At 51.5% G+C, this 15,875-nt stretch overlaps 1 protein-coding gene and 1 pseudogene across 3 annotated transcripts in view; one reads left to right on the top strand and one right to left on the bottom strand.

Moving 5' to 3' along the window:
- ARSG (arylsulfatase G) overlaps positions 1-15,875 on the top strand; it is a 101,926-nt gene that overhangs the window by 57,071 nt on the left and 28,980 nt on the right. For all 3 annotated transcript variants that reach the window (XR_015769312.1, XM_028112882.2, XM_028112883.2), the window contains 4 exons: positions 767-954; positions 3,757-3,804; positions 6,979-7,090; positions 9,895-10,032. Coding sequence is in view for 2 of the 3 variants with exons in the window: in XM_028112882.2 (XP_027968683.2) it covers positions 767-954; positions 3,757-3,804; positions 6,979-7,090; positions 9,895-10,032 (486 nt within the window). In the remaining variant the exon portion in view is untranslated. The remainder of the gene's footprint in view (positions 1-766; positions 955-3,756; positions 3,805-6,978; positions 7,091-9,894; positions 10,033-15,875) is intronic.
- On the bottom strand, positions 4,218-5,439 carry LOC114216317 (glyceraldehyde-3-phosphate dehydrogenase pseudogene; annotated as a pseudogene).

Here is a 15,875-nt window from a genome sequence, read left to right as displayed (position 1 = left end):
TCCTACCGGATCGATAGAGTTCGGTTCCTGTAAGCCTCTGGTTACGTTTTTGTCAACAGATCAGCACGGAACCTTGTTTTATGTGTGTTTCTGTTTAAAAACATCTTCTTTAATATAGTTTTTGATTTATTAACGTCGAGCTCATATGGCCAACAGCCCTGTAACTCATTCCTGAATGACGCTAATCTAACACTTGTATTTTCTCCATAAGGCACATCACGTCTCTATTAGGCTGAAGTAGCCAGCCCTCAGCCTTATGTGTGTGGGCCATTTTAAACATCAAAATCACCAACAGAAAGCACAAAAATGCAAAAACTATAGCATTCAGTAGACTGTGGAAAGGACATTTGCTCACTGTATGAGAGCCAAAACAAGGTCACCTTCGTCAACCTCAGGTAGGGATGTGCATGTGGGGAAACACAAAGTTTTAGAACATCTTGGAATGTCCATGAGTGACCGTTCAAAACCATGAGTATTGATTTTGGAGATACAGTTGGGTTTCAGTGAGTCGATGAATTCGAAATATGGAATTTTCGGATAAAGAAGATCCACCAAATATACCAGATCAAACCAGTCTGCATGAGCTGTGTGACCCTGAATTAGTTGCATTACCTCGCTGAGCTTCATTTTCCTAACCTGTCCGTTCAAGGGGTCGTCTTTGAGCTTTTCCCAGCACTGGCGTCCTGGGAACTGGGTAGGAATTGAACTTCTCTTGGTTTGGCTGTCTGTGGATGGAAGGAGCCCAATCCCTTTTCTTTCTGTGCAGGTTTGTGGATTTCCACGCAGCTTCCTCCACCTGCTCGCCCTCTCGGGCCTCCCTGCTCACCGGCCGGCTTGGCCTTCGCAATGGAGTCACGCACAACTTTGCGGTCACCTCTGTGGGGGGTCTGCCGCTCAACGAGACCACGTTGGCAGAGGTGCTGCAGCAAGCTGGCTACGTCACTGGGATGATAGGTACCACTGGAGCCCCGCAGCCGGGGGACCCCCATCTCCCACAGCACTTCCTGCGGTGCCTGCCTTGTGTTTATGTAGCCCCAGCATGCTGCCACCTCTTCTGCTCCCGTCTGCTTTTTGTTTATTTCCTGCTGTATAAGGTCGGAAAGCTTTGAGCTCTAAGTCACTGAAAAGACCCTACCAGGGAACCAAACCATATATGGAGCTATTTTCCTCCCGTTATAATAAGCTGAGAGGTGAGTGATTGCTTTCATTGGCTCGGCAGCTCCAGGAAACCATTTCTCTTTTTCTGCTCCGCTATCCATAGTACAAGTAGCTTTTGTCCTCATGCCTGTTGCTTCTTGGCTGCAAGAGCGCGGCTTCAGTCCCATTCACCATAATTCGCCTTCAAGGAAGGAAAAACAGAGGAGAGGGTGCACGGGCCTCACTTATTCACGTCCACCGGGAAAACAAATCTTCTCTCGGACACGCCCACCCCTCGGCGCGGAAATGCACTTACCTCTTATTGGTGGATTTGTGTGGCCACGCCCCGCCGCAAGGAAGGCTGGGAGACTGGGCTCAGGACTCGGATTGGGGCACGCGTCTCTGATCCCGGAACAAAACCAGGGTTCTCTTAGCTGGGTGAGTGCGGGCAGGGGTGCAGGGTAGGTACGCAGCTTCTTTTCCTTTTATTTCTGTAGGCACCTCTTATTCAGTATTTCCTACCTGCCTGGCCCTGGGCTGTTTATTCGCATTAGGGTCCGGAGATGCGTTCCGAGGGGATGATTTCCCCCATTATGTGTGTGAGGAAACCGAGTTTCCGCCAGGTGAGCGGACGGGTTCAGTGCTGCCTACCCCGGAGCGGATGCGTCCAGACAGGTGTGACTGCCCAGCCTCGCTCCGATGCTTTGCTTCACTGCTGGTCCTCCCCTCAGAGGCCAAGGCAACGCAGCAGTGCCAACAGCAGCCTCGGGCTGCAGGTGCTTGTTATTCTGCCTTCTCAAGAGCTGGGTCCAGTGGGATTCCTGCCTCCCTCCACCATGCGTTCGTGAAGTGGTGAGGAAGGGTGTTATTGGTGCCTGGAGGCTCCAGTTTCAGGTGTCGGCCCCGCTTCCTCCTCTGGGTCGAGGAGCCCGACATGCTTTTAGAGCAGGTCAAACTGGAGCTTGGCATTCATTGTCCCAGGAGGGCAAGCCCCAGTGGGAGGAGGTCCAGATTAGGGTCCTGTCTTTTCATTCCCTTTCTGCCCGTACCCCGAGGTATATTCACTGTGAAGCCCCCACGGTGGGCTGAGTATGCTTGGCGGCCCCATCACTTGCGTCCGAGTCATGCTCACAGCTGGGAAGGGTTTGGCCCCTGGGGCTCTCTGACTCTCAAGTTTCATGAGGCAGCAGAGGGCCGGGTTCTTCCTGAGCTGAGCTGGATCTCGCTTGCCCTCCCCTCTTCATGCCTTTGAACTCCAAGGGAGCCACTGATTATATATTAACCGTTCAGCTGCCCCCCCTTTCCCCCTCACCGTTCATTGCATGTTAGAGAGAGGATGTTCAACCGCATCCATGTATTGACATCATGAACTTCCTATAAGCATGCTTACGGGAAAAATAAAAACCCCACCAGGGAATATCAAGCCCCTTTGCCCCACCCACACTTCGCTTCTAACATTGGTCCACCGCCATGTGTTTTTACCACCGGCATACATACCCCTTGGTCCTCCTTTGAACCCCTTTCCTGTTATTTTATATTTCTATGTAATACAGTTTTACATATTTGCAATACTTTTAATAATTTTAGAAATAACTTAAACACTTTAATATAATTTTGGATTTCCATGTAATGCTTAATCCAAGCATTCCACATAGTGCCTAATCTGTTTCCCTCTGCTTTATATTACATTTTTTCGCAAACCTACAGAGCAGTTGCAAAAAGGGAATAATAGACATTCATCTGCCCTTTCCCTGGATTCCCTGATTATTACCTTTTCCTACATGCATTTGTCTCTAAAAGGTAGTTTGGTAGTGTTTTGTCGAGGCCATGTAAATAATTTACTTGGCCATCCTCTCACTGTTGCTCGTTTCTTTCTTTCCCTTACATGCTTTTCAGTGCTGGCACTGTTTAGATCTTTGGACCGCATTCTTTTCTCTGCCCCTTGCCTCGTGGGTGGTTTCCCTGGGGTCTTTACTCCTCAGAGTGGAATGAGCAGGTCCGAGAGTTCAAACATGGTCAGAGCTTCCACCGCACATCGCCCATTCTCCCCCACCAAACACATGTGCAGAGCGAGAAGCAGCCGTGCACGTCCAGGCGGGCGTCTCTTCCCAGGGTCAGCCCTGGGAAGGGGGAGGTGGTCTTCGTCCAGCCTCCGTGGGCTGCTGAGCGTGGCCAGAGAGGAAGATGACGAAACCAGGAGGGAACCGGGCATCTCCAAGGCTGTCTGGGGCCCTTGCTTGTCCTCCGGGCCCCTGCAGGGCACGGGAGGGCAGCGCAGGTGCAATGGGCAGCGTGGGGTTGCTGTGGGCACTGAACCCTCTTTGAGGGGCAGAAGCTCAGCCTGCTGGCGTCTCTGGGCCCCCAGTAAAGGCTTGCCTTCCTTTTTTCTGTGTGCTTTCCTGCGTAGGTCCTGAGTCATCCTTGCTTTCTCTGTCCCTGTGGGCTCCCTCTCAGTCCCAGAGAGTGAGGCTTGACTTTCACACAGCATTTGCATTCTCTCTTTGCTTGTCCTCTGCAAAGGGCAACACGGGTGGAGGACTGCATATGTGCTCAGCTCCCCAGAGGCACTGGGAGACCCGTGGGGATTCCTCTGAAAGTCTCTCTCTTGCTTTCCTACAGGTAAATGGCATCTCGGACACCATGGCTCTTATCACCCCAACTTCCGTGGTAAGAATTCTTTGGGGGACTTGTTACCTGGGAGACAGAAGGTAAAGATCTTGATGTAAAAGGATTCCACTAGTGCTCAAGCCATCCTGCTTCAGGGAGATACCCCTTCTGAATTAGGACATCTTCATTCATAGCGTCACTGAGGTGCATTTGGGGGACCTAGGGCTCCCATGGGTCCACATTCTTCTCTCCTGGCGTCTTTCCTGCCTTGGTGTCTGCTAGCCCTTTTGGCTTTCTCATCATGAGCCCCTCGGTGTCCACGTCTCAGGAAACATTTGGCCCCTGGGAGTTCCAGACATGTCCAGTGTGGTAAGAAGTAAAAATTGTCCAGTGGGTTCACGGAAGGAGGCCATAAACCCAAACAGGAGATGCTCCCCCTTACCTTCTTTTTTTTTTTTTTTGGCTGGGTACAGGATACTTTATTGATGGTACATGACAAGGTAGGGCTCCCCAAGCCCCTCCCCTTCTTCAGGGGGTCTGGGATGGAAATGGTGGAGGTCGGGAGATTCTCAGTGTTTTGCGGGATAAGTTGGGGCAGGGACTCCCCAGCAGCTGAGGGCCTCTCTCTTCCTCTTGCTCTCGCTGGGGCTGGTGGTCCAGGGGGCTCTTACTCCTTGGAGGCCATGTGGACCATAAGGTCCACCACCCGGTTACTGTAGCCGAATTCATTGTCATACCAGGAAATGAGCTTGACAAAGTGGTCGTTGAGAGCAATGCCAGCCCCGGCATCGAAGGTGGAGGAGTGGGTGTCACTGTTGAAGTCGCAGGAGACAACCTGGTCCTCAGTGTACCCCAGGATGCCCTTGAGGGGGCCCTCTGACGCCTGCTTCACCACCTTCTTGATGTCGTCGTATTTGGCAGCTTTTTCCAGGCGGCAGGTCAGATCCACAACGGGCGTGTTGGGGGTGGGGACACGGAAGGCCATGCCAGTGAGCTTCCCGTTCAGCTCAGGGATGACCTTGCCCACAGCCTTGGCAGCACCAGTGGAAGCAGGGATGATGTTCTGGGCAGCCCCTCGGCCGTTGCGCCACAGCTTCCCAGAGGGACCGTCCACGGTCTTCTGGGTGGCAGTGATGGCATGGACGGTGGTCATGAGTCCCTCCACGATGCCGAAGTTGTCATGGATGACCTTGGCCAGAGGAGCCAAGCGGTTGGTGGTGTAGGAGGCATTGCTGACAATCTTGAGGGAGTTGTCATACTTCTCATGGTTCACACACATCACGAACATGGGGGCATGGGCAGAGGGAGCAGAGATGATGACCCTCTTGGCCCCGCCCTTCAAGTGAGCCCAGCCTTCTCCATGGTGGTGAAGACCCCAGTGGACTCCACAACATACTCAGCACCAGCATCACCCCATTTGATGTTGGCGGGATCTCGCTCCTGGAAGATGGAGATGGACTTTCCATTGATGACAAGCTTCCCGTTCTCAGCCTTGACTGTACCGTGGCATTTGCCATGGGTGGAATCATACTGGAACATGTAGACCATGTAGTTGAGGTCAATGAAGGGATCACTGATGGCGACAATATCCACTTTGCCAGAGTTAAAAGCAGCCCTGGTGACCAGGCGCCCAATACGGCCAAATCCGTTCACTCTGACCTTCACCATCGTGTGTCAGGGACGCGGCTGGCACTGCACCAGAATACGCGGCTGTCTGTCGAACGGGGAGGAGCAGAGAGCCTCCCCCTTACCTTCTTCCTGCCGCTGTTCACTGCTTCAGACTTTTGACTCTCTGACCTTGGGGAATAGGCCAAGGTCAAGCTGCCTGAGCCAATTATCTGAAAATCAGTTTGCTGATTGGTGCGTTCTCTGAATGTCCAATTCACTGAATTATTGATGGCTTTCCAAAGTTGTGGTTTTTGCTTCTGCTATCCCCCGACCGGCCTCTCCCATTTCAGATGGGGACCCACAGGCTTTCTCTTGAAAGTGATTTATCATTATCTCAGCTGCTCAGGCTTCTCCCCAGTCCCTCCCTGGCGCTTGCATCCCAGCTGCTCCTGCTATTTTACAAGCAAATGGGTGGCCTTTTCCTTAAAGGTGGTTCTCTGACTATTTTGTAGACTTCTCCGCCTCCCCACTCCGCCCCAATATCTCCCTCTAGCTCCATGGAAAGAGGCCACAGTGCTCTCTCCTAGACATGGGGGAACGTAAGCGTCTGAAGATATTTGCATTTGGGGAACGGTTTCTAGAGAATCAGCCTGCAACCAGCCTTCAGCCTCGGGCTCCCACCGGCCAACACCCTGTGCCACTCCTTCCTCCTCTCTGGTGCTCCTTCCTCCCCCTTTCTTCCCTTGTGCCCCGTTTCTCAATTGGACTTCCCTGGCATCTTGCACATGTGCTTTGTGAAGAGTGGCAGGTGAAGGAAGTGAAGACCTGGCTATTCCACTAAAAATGACCACAGAACATACTTTTCCCACCTGGTGATGTTTCCTCTTGACAAATGAGGAGGTTGAACTAGATTGGGGTGTTGACACCTTGCGTGCATATTTCTGGAGACCTGTGCTGGTGTGGGGAATGGATCCTGAGACTGGATCCTGCTCAGCAGGAAGTGGTGCCATTTTGGATTTGTGGTGTCTGCCATTGGGACTGAGAAGAGAGAGCACCTGCCATACATTTGTGTCCCTGGACCAGATGGTCTCAAAAAACCTGCTGGCTTGGGCACTCCGAGGTTTCTTGATTCCTATCTCCGAGTTCATTTGTATCCCCTCCTGCTGCTTGTACCCTTGCCGAGGCGCACTGTCCTGGAACTCCATTACCCTCATCCAGACCTCTTATAGTTTAATCTCTATCTCTTACGTCCCCTTCGGGCCCTTGAGGGCAGTCTATTTTATTCCTTACAGTGCCATTCATGTACTTGATTTTCACCACCTACTTATTGAATGTGTTCATAAGTGCCCTGGGGACGGTAGTTGTGCAATACCTCTCTCCGTTTCCTCCCACTCTGGGTTAACTCTAATCCCAAGACGTTTTGCAAATCTAGTCTTACAGCCAGAACCCAGCAAAGTGTTTTCTTTGCATACTACAAAGGGATATTAATCAAATCCTCTTTTAATTGCATACTCCATAGTGCTGCAGTATTAAATCATGGAAAATTAAATTTTTTCCTGGGTGTAAGAATGCAGGCTCATAGAACAGAAGCCAAGTGGGGGTGCTCACCGGTTGCTTCCTTTCCAGGTTTTGGTTACTACTTTGGAATCCCATACAGCCATGATATGGGCTGCACGGATACCCCGGGCTGCAACCACCCTCCTTGTCCAGCGTGTCCACGGGGCCATCGACCAGCAAGGTAATCCCATCCAAGCAACTGGCAGTGGGCTCCAGAGCAAAGTGAGGTCCCCAGGGTGTAGTCCATTAGGAGTAAATGAGGAAGGCCACAGGAGACAGCTAAGCCAGTAAAAAAAGAGTATGTTTAGTGCAAATTTGAATGCATTATTCGCATGCAGTATAAGAAAACCTTTAGCAAAGGTGAGGTCAACAAAATTATTTTATTGTTTAGCTCACCTGGGAAGAGGCTGGTGCTGCCTTGGACTTACCCAGGTGGGGCCTTGCTCCACCTCTGCCTGCTGCCTTCGCTGCTGGGCCACTCGCCCGGCCTAGACACTGGACATAAGCGGGACAGAGAGAGGGAGAAAACACACAGGGCTCCTTACAAGCTTCGTCGCCCTCCTCCCCTGGCAAAGAAGTCAGCATTCCGGCTTCGAAATGCCATGCTGTCACTCCACAGGATGCTTGAAAATCCTCTTCCCTGAAATGGGGAGATGCTCAGGACATACTAGTATGTGAAAGAAGCAGGAAACAAGCCATCAGCAAGGTGCTCTTAGCTACCTCTGTATCCATACCTTCACAGCCCTACTGAGCGGGACTCAAAGGAAATAAGCTGAAGTGCTAACTGTGCATTCCCTCCGGTTGCGGGACTGAGGGGTTTTCATTTCTTCTTTCTTTCTCCTTGTATTTTCCAAATATTCTGCAGTGAGCATGCAGTGCCTTTATTATCCGAAAAAGGTGCTAAACTTTATTCAGGCAATAAAGCAGCACAGACCAGGTGCTCTGGTTGCTCAGCCCGTGCGCTGTGGTTATTTATAAGGTTACAGGTGTCGGAGCCACTGGGGAAGGCAAGTCTCCGCTGGCTCATTAATAACACAATAGTCAGTATAATAATGGCCACGTATTGAGGATTGTTCCAGCCTAGGCACTCTCCGTGCTTATCTGCAATCCGCATGACCACTGTGTGAGGCAGGTATTTATCCTGATTTTAGAATGAGGAACCTGTAAAGGTACAGGAAGGGACCCGCTTGCCCAGGTCACCCTGCAGCTGTAAGAGGTAGAGGTGATGATCCCAGTCAGGGTCCCTCTGAGTCCAGAGCCCACGTGCTACTCAGACTGTGCTCGCCGGCCCAGCAGCGTGGTTATCACCTGCGTGCTTGTTAGAAAAGCAGGATTTTGGGGCGCCTGGGTGGCTCTGTCGTTAAGCGTCTGCCTTCGGCTCAGGTCATGATCCCAGGGTCCTGGGATCGAGCCCCGCGTCGGGCTCCCTGCTCGGCAGGAAGCCCGCTTCTCCCTCTCCCACTCCCCCTGCTTGTGTTCCCTCTCTCGCTGTGTCTCTCTCTGTCAAATAAATAAATAAAGTCTTAAAAAAAAAAAAAAAAAAAGCAAAGCAGAATTTCAGACCCCTGCTCCCCCCAGGCCCCAGGTATGGGTCTGCGTTTTCACCGGCTGCACAGGGGATTCGCGTGCATGTGGCAATGGGAGAAGTGAAGCTGTAGCTCGTCTCGTTGCCCTCCCTACCAGCTACAGCCCGTGGGCCGCTGTGGGCACACCTGGCCATATCGTGGCCTGCCATATGTCATCCAGGCCCCTTTAAATCCATGCTAAATCAAAGAGGAAAAAAAAGGGTCGGCTTAGTAGGGGTGGGGGAAGGGGAGAGATTGTAGGTGGTGGTGGAGTTGCCCCAAGTCATAACAACCTGAAAAACTTGACACGGACGGTGAGGTTAGCGTTATGATGCCTAGTACGGTGATAATCCTTCTTCCCTTTTCCAAAAATTGTGGCCCTTGATTATTTACCCCAGTCTGACCTTGTCTCCTAAGCTTTTGGAAGGGGAGTGTATGCATCTAGGTGTGATGGGGGATTTTCTTCTCTTTCCAGTCCTTCCCTGCCCTACGAGGACAGTTTCCCTCCCTGAGATGCCTCCCGTCCCCTCCTTTGCCCCTCCATGTCCCCCCCGCCATGGTTCTGAGCTTCTGCTCTGTGGCGGCCACGGCGGAGGGCTAAGTGTTGGTGGAGTGCTCGTATGCTGGGCAGCGGGCAGAGCGCTAATGCTCACTGTCTTCTTTCGTCCTTCCAGGACCTCATCAGAGGGCAGGGGCATGCTTCAGATAAGGAGAGTTGGGGCTCTGAGAACTTAGGTAACTCACCCACGGGTCATGGCCAAAGTCATTACTCAGCCACTCATGTGGGGGCCTTCACGGGTCAGATTCATCTCCAGCTCTTAAGACCGTGGGCTGAGTTTGGTTTTTTCCAGGAGATATAACTGGTCTGACTCCCACTTTTTCCAGTGGCTAAAGCTTCTCCAAATCCCCCAAACATGGTTTGAAATGTATAAACTGTCCCCAGCCACCTGGGTTACGGTCAGCCGTCAGGTCATGTGAAGTCTGGATGGTTGACCTAGGAAAGCACCCAGCATTGCGCCCCGTAGACAGAAGTCATCATTTAGGGAGGTCGGCGGAAAGAGCCAGGGATGGCGGCTATTGGTTGGCCTTGGGACCCCGCTTGAGTAAGTTAGTTTCTTTGGACCTCAGTTTCTCTTGCAGCAACATGGGAGTAATGACGTCTGTAGCTCACGGATGTCTTTGTGAGCTTTGCAAAGTGGCCAGGCTTGTCCGAGGAGCATAAATCTCTGTTAGAAGGAAAGGGAAGAAAGTATTTTATTGGTTTTCCACTGGAGGAAATGGCAGATGGGAAAAATCATCTGGGGCCAGGTTATTAAGTGTTTTGTATTCATGTGCATTGCTGCATAAAAGCATCTTGTTCGACACCGCGGCTACGTAGGTGGTGGAAAAGAATACCGTCTGGTCTGTGGTTTCCACACAGGAACCTTGAGAGGGATTGTTACACTGATGTAGCCGTTCCTCTCTATGAAAACCTCAACATCGTGGAGCAGCCTGTGAACCTGAGTGGCCTGGCACAGAAATATGCCGAGAAAGCGACCCAGTTCATCCAGCATGCAAGGTAAGAGTCCCCTGGCCCCCTGGGGCTGGCCCCCGGCCCCCACCCCCCATGCCCCCTGGCCTCAGCGCCCCTCCAAGCCATGCTGGAGTTCCTCTGCCCAACAAAGATGGACGCATGCATGTTCCCTGTAAATGAAACTGGAGAACAGTCTCCCCTGGAATCTCCAGGCCTGGGTTAGAAGCTCTGCAGGTATGTTCCCTGAGTTCACAGGAGCTTTCCCTTCCCTGGCTCAGATCATGCTCTGTTGTCATTGTCATTCTGTCCTCTCCTCTAAGCTCCCAGATGGTAGGGCCTGCTGCTGTGTTCTGGGCACTCAGAGCATTTGTTGATTCACTCGTGGGCCGAGTGGCTTAGCTTCGTCCTGCTGTGGTACCAAACTCACCACCAGCTTATTGGCTAAAACAACAGCAGCTTATTCTCCTCCATATTTGGAGGCTGGATGCCAAAATGAGTCTGATGGGGCTAAAATCAAGGTATCAGCAGGGCTGTCTCCTTCTGGAGGTCCCAGGGGAGGAATGTTTCTTGCCTCTTCCGTATTCTGGTGGCTGCTTGTATCCCTTGGCTAAGGGTCCCACCATTCTAATCTCCGTTTCTGTCGTCCCTTTGCCTTCTTGTCTTCTGTAGCCAAATCTCCTTCTGCTCCCCCTTTTAAGGACACTTGTGGTTATATTTAGGGTCTTCCAGGTGAATCCAAGACAATCTCCCTATCTCCAGATCCTTAATTCAATTGCATCTGCAATGTTTCTTTCGCCATAAAAGGTAACACTCGCAGACTCCAGGGATGAGACCCCAGATACCTTTGGGGGCCATTATTCAATATAATGCACGGGGGTTACAAATTCCAGCATCTACAGGGCCCTGGTAGCTTCCAGAGGGAAGCAGACTGCGTGTAAGGCGTTAGGGAGTGGTAGGGCCTGTGGCAAACTTGAAACACCGGCCCCCTCTAAGAGAGCAGCTGCTGCCTAGCTCTGGCTGTCTGTGGCTTCTTTAGGGGATGGGAGCCAAGACTGTCAGATCCTTCTCTTTCACAGGACACACAAGATACCCGGTCCATGTGTGAACTCTCCTCATCTTTAAATGTTAGAAATGACTCACTAAAAATAACAAAACACAGGGGAGCCTGGGTGGCTCAGTCGTTAAGCATCTGCCTTCGGCTCAGGTCATGATCTCAGAGTCCTGGGATCGAGCCCCACATTGGGCTCCCTGCTCAGCGGGATTTGTCTGTCTTGGAAGTGACAGACTTCTCCCTCTCCCTCTGCTGCTCCGCCTGCTTGTGTTCCTTCTCTCACTATCTCTCTCTCTCTCTGTCAAAAAGAATAAATAAAATCTTAAAAAAATAATAACAAAACACTAAAAGCAGAACCCAGCCGCACCCCTGGGTGCGCATGCACAGACGGTGGGGTGCAGGCCTGCGCCTACCCACGGTCGCCCTGCCTCGCCCACTTGGGCCTCACCCTGACCCTTCACAGCTGCCTTTGCTCTGGCCTCTAATGAGCCTGGGTATGCTCAGCTCCTCTTTCTCCTAAGACTGCAGACTCCTCCAGGGAGGTGGGACATCTTCCAGCAGGTTCTTTGGTATTCCCTGCAGCCTTAGCCTAAGAAGGCAAGAAAAAACGTGTCGCATGCCTGTCTGCCTGTGCAGAATTAAAAATGGACTCCACCTGTGCCTCACTGAGCATATCGGTCTTTGAATGTACAGGAATCCCCCCAACCCCTTGCTCAACCACAGATGTTTCTAGAGAGCAGGGCAACAGGCAGAGCAGAGGTAGCAGTTTATTCTCGATAATAAAACCTACTTACGGCCTAAATCTGGAGAGCAGCCTGTTGGGGCTTCAGGGGTCCCAGCTTAAAAGTTTTTCGGGGCTTTCTGAGAAACACTGGCTTTTTTTGTCAGGTGGCTGATATGAAACAGGCAATCCCCTTCTCCCATTTGGAGGGTTGAACACGTCTGTGCTCCTTGGAGCTTCGAGATGATTCAGGTCCCTATGCCCCGGGACAGGTGGATGCTTCGTGACTGGTGGGGACAGTTCAGTCCTCCGTGCTTGGGACAGCACAGAGCCTTCAGAGGAGGAGTGGCAGCCTGCTGGGGACGAGAGACTGCTTCATGCTCTCACGTGGGCACGGGGCTGGTCACCCACCAGTTAACTAATCACTTCCAAGACAGACAAATCCACGAACAGCCTCCTTACCGTATGAAAAAGGTGAAGAGTTTGCTAATTTATTAATTAGTTATTAAGTGAAAAGTCACATGAATCCCATTGCCTTTTAACCTTACAGAAAAGAATCCTCGGGCACGCTGATTTCTTTAGGATTTGACTTGCCAATTCATCCATGGTTTTTGGAGCATCAGCAAGAAAGGGCCCCTAGATTTGCACGCCTCCTCTATGACCCTTGCCCCCAGGGCCAGGCCCTCCGCAAACCTGGGCCTGTGTGTCAAAACTATCAGGAGTCCCAAGAGTAGGGTTTCCTGCTTCTCTTTGGCAAGAAGCCATCCCTAGACTCTTTGAAAGTTTCTACTTAGATCTTTGGTTGTATTTAGACCCTTGACCTGGCAGCATGCCCAAAGCTAACCCTTGATCTGGGTGTTTTAAACAGCAGGCCAAGCTCTTAACCGACAAAAAAAGGAGAGAGTAGGTGTCATGGGCTCCTGGCTCATGGAGCTGCCGGTCCTCTTGCCCCCCAGGGTCTGGGACAGCACCCTGAGCCTGAATAGGGAACATGGGGCCTGACAAGGATGAGTGTGCTGGGCCCAGGCTTGAGCAATAGCTTAGGATATCTGAAATCAGAGTGCATGGTCAATGTGGCGGAGCATTCATCATTCAGAACTAGGTCCCAGAGATACACAGGTGACAGACAAGCCCCCCCTGCCGGTCTGGACGGGAGCCAAGGACCCGCATCAAGGCCTTGATTCCCTCCCGGACTTGACTCCTCGATCCCGCCCTCGCATTGCCCTTCCCCTGCTGGTCTGCCCCTCGCCTTCCGTTCCCCCAGCGCCCACCTGTACCCACCAACCTGCCACCTGCAGCAGGGCTCCGGGTTCAGCCATAAGCTCGTGCCCACTCCCCCCACCCCCTGCTTTCCCCTCTCTTCTGTGCCAGTGCTCTGATGGATACAGAGTGAGGCAGAGAAGGAGCTAAGAAACGGTGGGGCAGTGGGGCCTGGACTCTTTCTCTCCTGCAGCTTCTCCCCAGCGCTGTTCCGCCTGCCCCCAGTGGCCACCAGCACAGCCCACCTGTAGCCCACCGCCCCCCCCCCCCCACCGTCCTGTAGGCCTCACCGTCTTAGGGATCTCTTGCCTCACCCCAAACCCCGGCTTGGTTCCCCCATTACACCATCCCACAGCACCCCTGTATGTAGTTCTTCTCCATCACTCCTACTAATTTGTAAATAAAGACCTGATTCATTTTTTAGTTGCACTTTCCTCTCCTGTTTCCAGTTCATTGTGAAGCTCCAAGAAGGTGGAAATCCTATCGATCATGTTCATGGCTCTATCCCTGGTGCCTGGGGCCTAGTTAGAGCTTAATAAACATTCCCTGAAGGAGTGAATAGTGAGTGAGTGACTTTATCTTGCCCTATAGATGTGCCGGTGCTGTGCTAGGGATACAGACGTGAATAAGAGCAGTTGTTGCTTTTAAGTGGCTCGCAGGCTAGTAGGGAAACAGATTTGTATTATCAATGCTGATGAGGACGGTGAGGGAAGGGGAGACAGGGCCAGGGAGCAGGAGGCCATCCGTGGGAGACCTGGGAGCGGAGGAGGCGTGTTGGTGGTGGCTTTTGAGCTGGATCTTAAGAATTGAGTAAGTGTTTTTAGGCAAGATGCCAGGAAGTTACTGCCAGGAGAGGAATAGCATGGCCAAGGCATAGGAAGGCAGAAGGTGAGGTGTTTGGGAAGTTGGCATATAGAGAAAGAGTCTGTGAGCAGGAAGGAGGGTAACGCTGGAAGGGGCCCCAACCTGGGTTGGGGCCTCGAGTGCTGGGCTGCTGGGTTTGGCTGCAATGGAGCCCCCCGTGTGCTTCTAAACAGGGAACTGGGTTCACGTCTGGGTTTGAGAACGGTGTCTGTACCACGCAAGCCCAGAGAAAGATGGAGAAATGTGTAGGCAAGTCCATTCCAGAGAGACCCCTTGTCCAAGCCGGAAGCTAACCAGGCAGATGCCTACCCCTCCTGGTTCCACCTGCAGGTCTGGCTCTCTGGCCAAGTGCACACTGGGGACCTTTCATGAGAGGTCTTTCTATCTCAGATCAGATGATTTTGTCCAGATTTTGCTGTCCTGGGTTTTAATCTTCAGTGCACCACCATACCCTGCCCCATCCTCTCTCTCCTGGAATGTCGTCTCTGACATCTAACTTTTTTTTTTCCTTCTCTGCTCACTACTCCACTCATTTTGCCACACAAATCATATGTGTCCCCTTTAGAAATCTAAAAAACCACCCTGAATACCACACCCCAGACATAACCCCTTTTGGTAGATTTGAGCAAGTTCTTCCAGCCTCATTCTGTGCTGGTGCATAAACATATATATATATATATATATATATATGGATATATATATTTAACAAATGGAATCATACTGTCTTATAATCAGCATTTTTCTTTTTTAGAAAGCAGCAGACTTCCTCTGCTCTTCATTATTATATTATTATTTTTATGTACAGCACAGGAGCATACTGAAGGGCTGGCTTGGGGGATAGTTGCGCCCAGGGAACCAGTGTGTGTGGTTTTCGCACAAGGCTATCTTTCTGAATGCTGGCATGGCATCAGGATGCAGGTAAAGAGGTACATCCCTGAGCACCACGCATCATGTATTATTCAGAACTGTCCATGAAAAGGCTACCATTTATTGAGTGCTCCCTATAGACTGTTAATAACCACAGCTTTATCGGGGAGGTATAATCGTCCCCGTTGTAGAGATGACCGAGGTGAAGTTAATTGCCCAGGGTCACACAGCCATGAAATAAAAATCCCAGGGATTTGGATGCAGGTCTCCAGAGGTTGTGCTTTCTGTCTGTCTGTGCTGCTTTTGCTCAGCCTTGCACATGCTTCTTAGCCTCTGGCCTGGGGTGCTGACGGGACTTTGATAACGGGTGGGAGTTTAGAGCATAATCACGGGGATGGGACAAAGTGTGGGCAGTAGGACCTCTCCCGCCCCGCAACCTGGTACATAAGTAACAGCCAGCACTCGGGGGGGGGGGGGGGGGAAGGCCCTGATTTGGAACATTTGCCCATTTCTGTGGTGTGAATAGTCTCACGTTGGCTAATTTCAGGCTACCGACACGATGTCACTGAATGTGGAGTTGTTAAGAGGTGCGCTAGAGGACACGGTCGGATGGCATTTGCACCACAGATACAACAGATAATCTCAAGAGCACGCATGCATAATAGTCAAGTGAGGTGGAGTAATCAGGATGCGATAAATCGTAAGAATTTAGGACTTTTGCTGTTCACGTGATTTATTTCATTGTAAGTTGATATCGTTTAATTTTTAATGGTGGCCATGTGTAACAACTGGCTTGCGAAATTCCTGGATTTGGAGCCAGCTCCAGCCCGCATGCCACTGCCGTGTGGTATCTACCTGTTAGAAACAGGCGCCCCCCTCTGGGTGGCTGCTCATCTCTGCCGGGGCGCCTAGGTCGGCCAGGGGACCGTGGGCTGGAATTAGGCATCTAGTCATTCTGTCAGCAGGATGTCCTGCTGCAGGACACAGCTTATACGACTGCACGTTATTGTCCCCGGGAGAGCAGGCAACAGACACTAAGTCAGCATTATCCAATGGAACTCTCCACAAGGATGAGAATGTTCTCTATCTGTGCTGTCCAAGATGGTAGCCACCAGCCATCTGTGG

Source organism: Eumetopias jubatus, unplaced genomic scaffold (assembly GCF_037043125.1).
Source record: "Eumetopias jubatus isolate StellerSeaLion01/CBP00866 unplaced genomic scaffold, mEumJub1_p1.0 scaffold_10, whole genome shotgun sequence".
In the NCBI taxonomy this organism is placed as follows: domain Eukaryota; kingdom Metazoa; phylum Chordata; class Mammalia; order Carnivora; family Otariidae; genus Eumetopias; species Eumetopias jubatus.
Note: the sequence above shows the minus strand (reverse complement) of the source record. Positions and strands in the feature narration are given on the sequence as shown.